Raw genomic sequence first — 2,492 nt, 5'->3', positions numbered from 1 at the left:
CCAGAACAATCTGAGCTCAAATACTATCTCCATGCTTAATTAGCTGTGTGTAGATCACTTAAACTTTTTGAGTCTCAATTTTCTCATCTGAAAACGGGTATGATAATATTTACCCACAGTATTAATGTACAGAGTAGAAATAATCTATATAATAGTGACTCATGGAGCTCCTTGCATTCGTGAAATACAGCTGTATAGTGAGTTTGAGGGAATTTGGTGCTGATCAAGAAAAAAGATATGACAGAGAGTGTTGTACAACAGGCTATTTGTTGGGGCCGACTCATTGACAACCATATGCAGGCGTAGTTCCCTACAGCAGGAAGTATTCCAGAGGCATGGGGCTAGGGAGCCACCAGAAGTGGGAGAGAGCATGAAAAACACTGGAGTAAAGGAGAAGTGAAGGAGGGGGGCTTACATATGTCTTCACGATGTCCTCCTGAAGGAAGGCGGGGAGTCTCTGGGTCAGAGAGCTCCAGAGGCAGCAGCTCCTTGTTGCTGTTAGCTGCCGTCAAGTCAGTGATAACTCATAGCAATCCTGTGTACAACAGAAGGAAATGTTGCTTGGTCCTGTGCCAGCCTCACAGTCATTGCTATGTTTGAGCCCATTGTTGCAGCCGCTGTGTCTGTCCATTTTGTTGAGTATCTTCCTTTTTTTTGCTGACCCTCTACTTTACCAAGCAGTACCTTAGGGTACTTAAAACTACAGGGTTTTATCTAAGACTGTCAGCTGTTGGGTGCAGTCTTGTGGGATATGTAAAACAGGCAGGTTTTAAGTGGCTAAAAATCTGCTTATTTGGGCTATTTTTAAAACAATTGAGTGTATGTAAATCTGAGTTTGGCACTGGCAGACTTTTTGGGTGAATGGGCCTCAGTTTGCTATGAAGGAGTAAACAACTTGGGGCCAATACACAGGCCATTTTTGACTCATTTATATAACGAGATATTACGATTTAATGTATAAAATATTACTCTGAAAGGATCATGGGAATTTCTGTATTCTACCTGAGACACATACGACAAAGAATGTATGCTTTTCAGTATCAAAAGTATCAAAATACCTATTGTCTGTTTAAATCATGAATACTTAATTTTTTATTTAATCTCTTATTGTTTTCTGGACATAAGAGTGTGGTTGGGCTATGCCACAGATGCTTAAACTCTCTCTCTTTCTCCTTTTCAGCAAACTTCCTTGATAACATGCTTTTGCGAAGTTCAGGAAAATTAAATGGGGGCACCAAGAAAGAGGATGGTGAGAGTACAGCTCCCACCCCTCGTCCAAAGATCTTGCGTTGTAAGTGCCACCACCATTGTCCAGAAGACTCAGTCAACAATATTTGCAGGTTGGTGATATAAATGATTTAAACCTAGCATTAGAAGAAAGTCACATGTTTTTGAACTGTGGGCTGATGTTCCCAAGAACACATTTTGGTGAATAGTGCCTAACTCCATTAACTCTCAGAGCTGTGCCTATATTAAGAGAAATATTGAATTGTTTTTGCCCTGAAGTGGTGTTCTGGGACTCTTCTTCCTTCCCTCAGTAACACAACACAATTCACCTGCTCCTTATCAGGGAGCAAAGGCAATTATTTTCTTTCAAAAGACCTGGACCCCAAAATAAATTCAATAGCAGGAAGTGGCATGTATGTGTGATTTTCTTTGTTTTAACATTCATGCTGGTAGAGTTATTATTTTGGAAAGCACACCTAAGATGTTAGAATTATTCATAAACTGACTCTGGGAGAGAGTATAGCTTATTTGAATCCACTGAATGTTAGAAAGACATTGCTACAGTACTGGAGAATAAACTCTTCAGTAGGTAATCATGTTTTATAGATGCCTTCTAACACTTGAAACTGGACTACCATATTTTTACGCAAATAATGCACGCTGTCTACATTTGTTTGCCAGCCTCGCCCCACCCCCCAGGTATTTTGGTAAGCACACTATGCTAAGTTTTTTCTACAACAATGTTTTTAAAAAAAAGTGATGTAGTGGCATTTACAAAAATACCTCGGGGTGAGGGATAGGCATGGCTTGGCAAACAAACGTAGTAGGAGCACATTATTTACATTAAAATATGGTATTTGCCTCTTTCCTCCTTACATTTCTTTATTCAACCAGATCTGTTTGTCTGGTCACGATAGGTGGTACAAGTGATTAGTGTGTTTGGCTGCTAAGAGAAAGGTTGGAGGTTTGAATTTACCAAGAGACACCTCAAAAGCAAGTCGTGATCATCTACTTCTGGAAAATCAGCTGTTGAAAACTCTTTGGAGCACAGTTTTAATCTGACACACATGGGGTGGTCGTGAGTTGGAGTCAACGGCAACTGGATTTATAGCTGTATTTAGTTTGTAGGGTAAGGGCACCAGTGAGTAAAGAGGCATAGCCTCATGAAGCCAGAGTATGCTAAACAGAAGTTAACCAGACATGTGTGGATCTTAGGAGTTAAAATGTCAGAGAATCAGAGTTTGCCTTAAGAGAAATCATGGACC

The 2,492-nt window shown here is 40.2% G+C and overlaps 1 protein-coding gene across 3 annotated transcripts in view; it reads left to right on the top strand.

Moving 5' to 3' along the window:
• The window catches only part of BMPR1B (bone morphogenetic protein receptor type 1B), a 216,741-nt gene that overhangs the window by 132,887 nt on the left and 81,362 nt on the right, over positions 1-2,492 (top strand). For 2 of the 3 annotated variants that reach the window (XM_004387006.1, XM_004387007.1), the window contains exon 2: positions 1,181-1,340. In XM_004387006.1, coding sequence (XP_004387063.1) covers positions 1,198-1,340 — 143 coding nt within the window. In that variant the 5' untranslated portion in view covers positions 1,181-1,197. Of the gene's footprint in view, positions 1-1,136; positions 1,341-2,492 lie in introns of those variants that run through there. The other variant, XM_012558628.1, reaches the window with a different exon arrangement.

Source organism: Trichechus manatus, unplaced genomic scaffold (assembly GCF_000243295.1).
Source record: "Trichechus manatus latirostris isolate Lorelei unplaced genomic scaffold, TriManLat1.0 scaffold00178, whole genome shotgun sequence".
NCBI lineage: Eukaryota > Metazoa > Chordata > Mammalia > Sirenia > Trichechidae > Trichechus > Trichechus manatus.
This window is presented reverse-complemented; position numbering and strand designations above follow the sequence as displayed.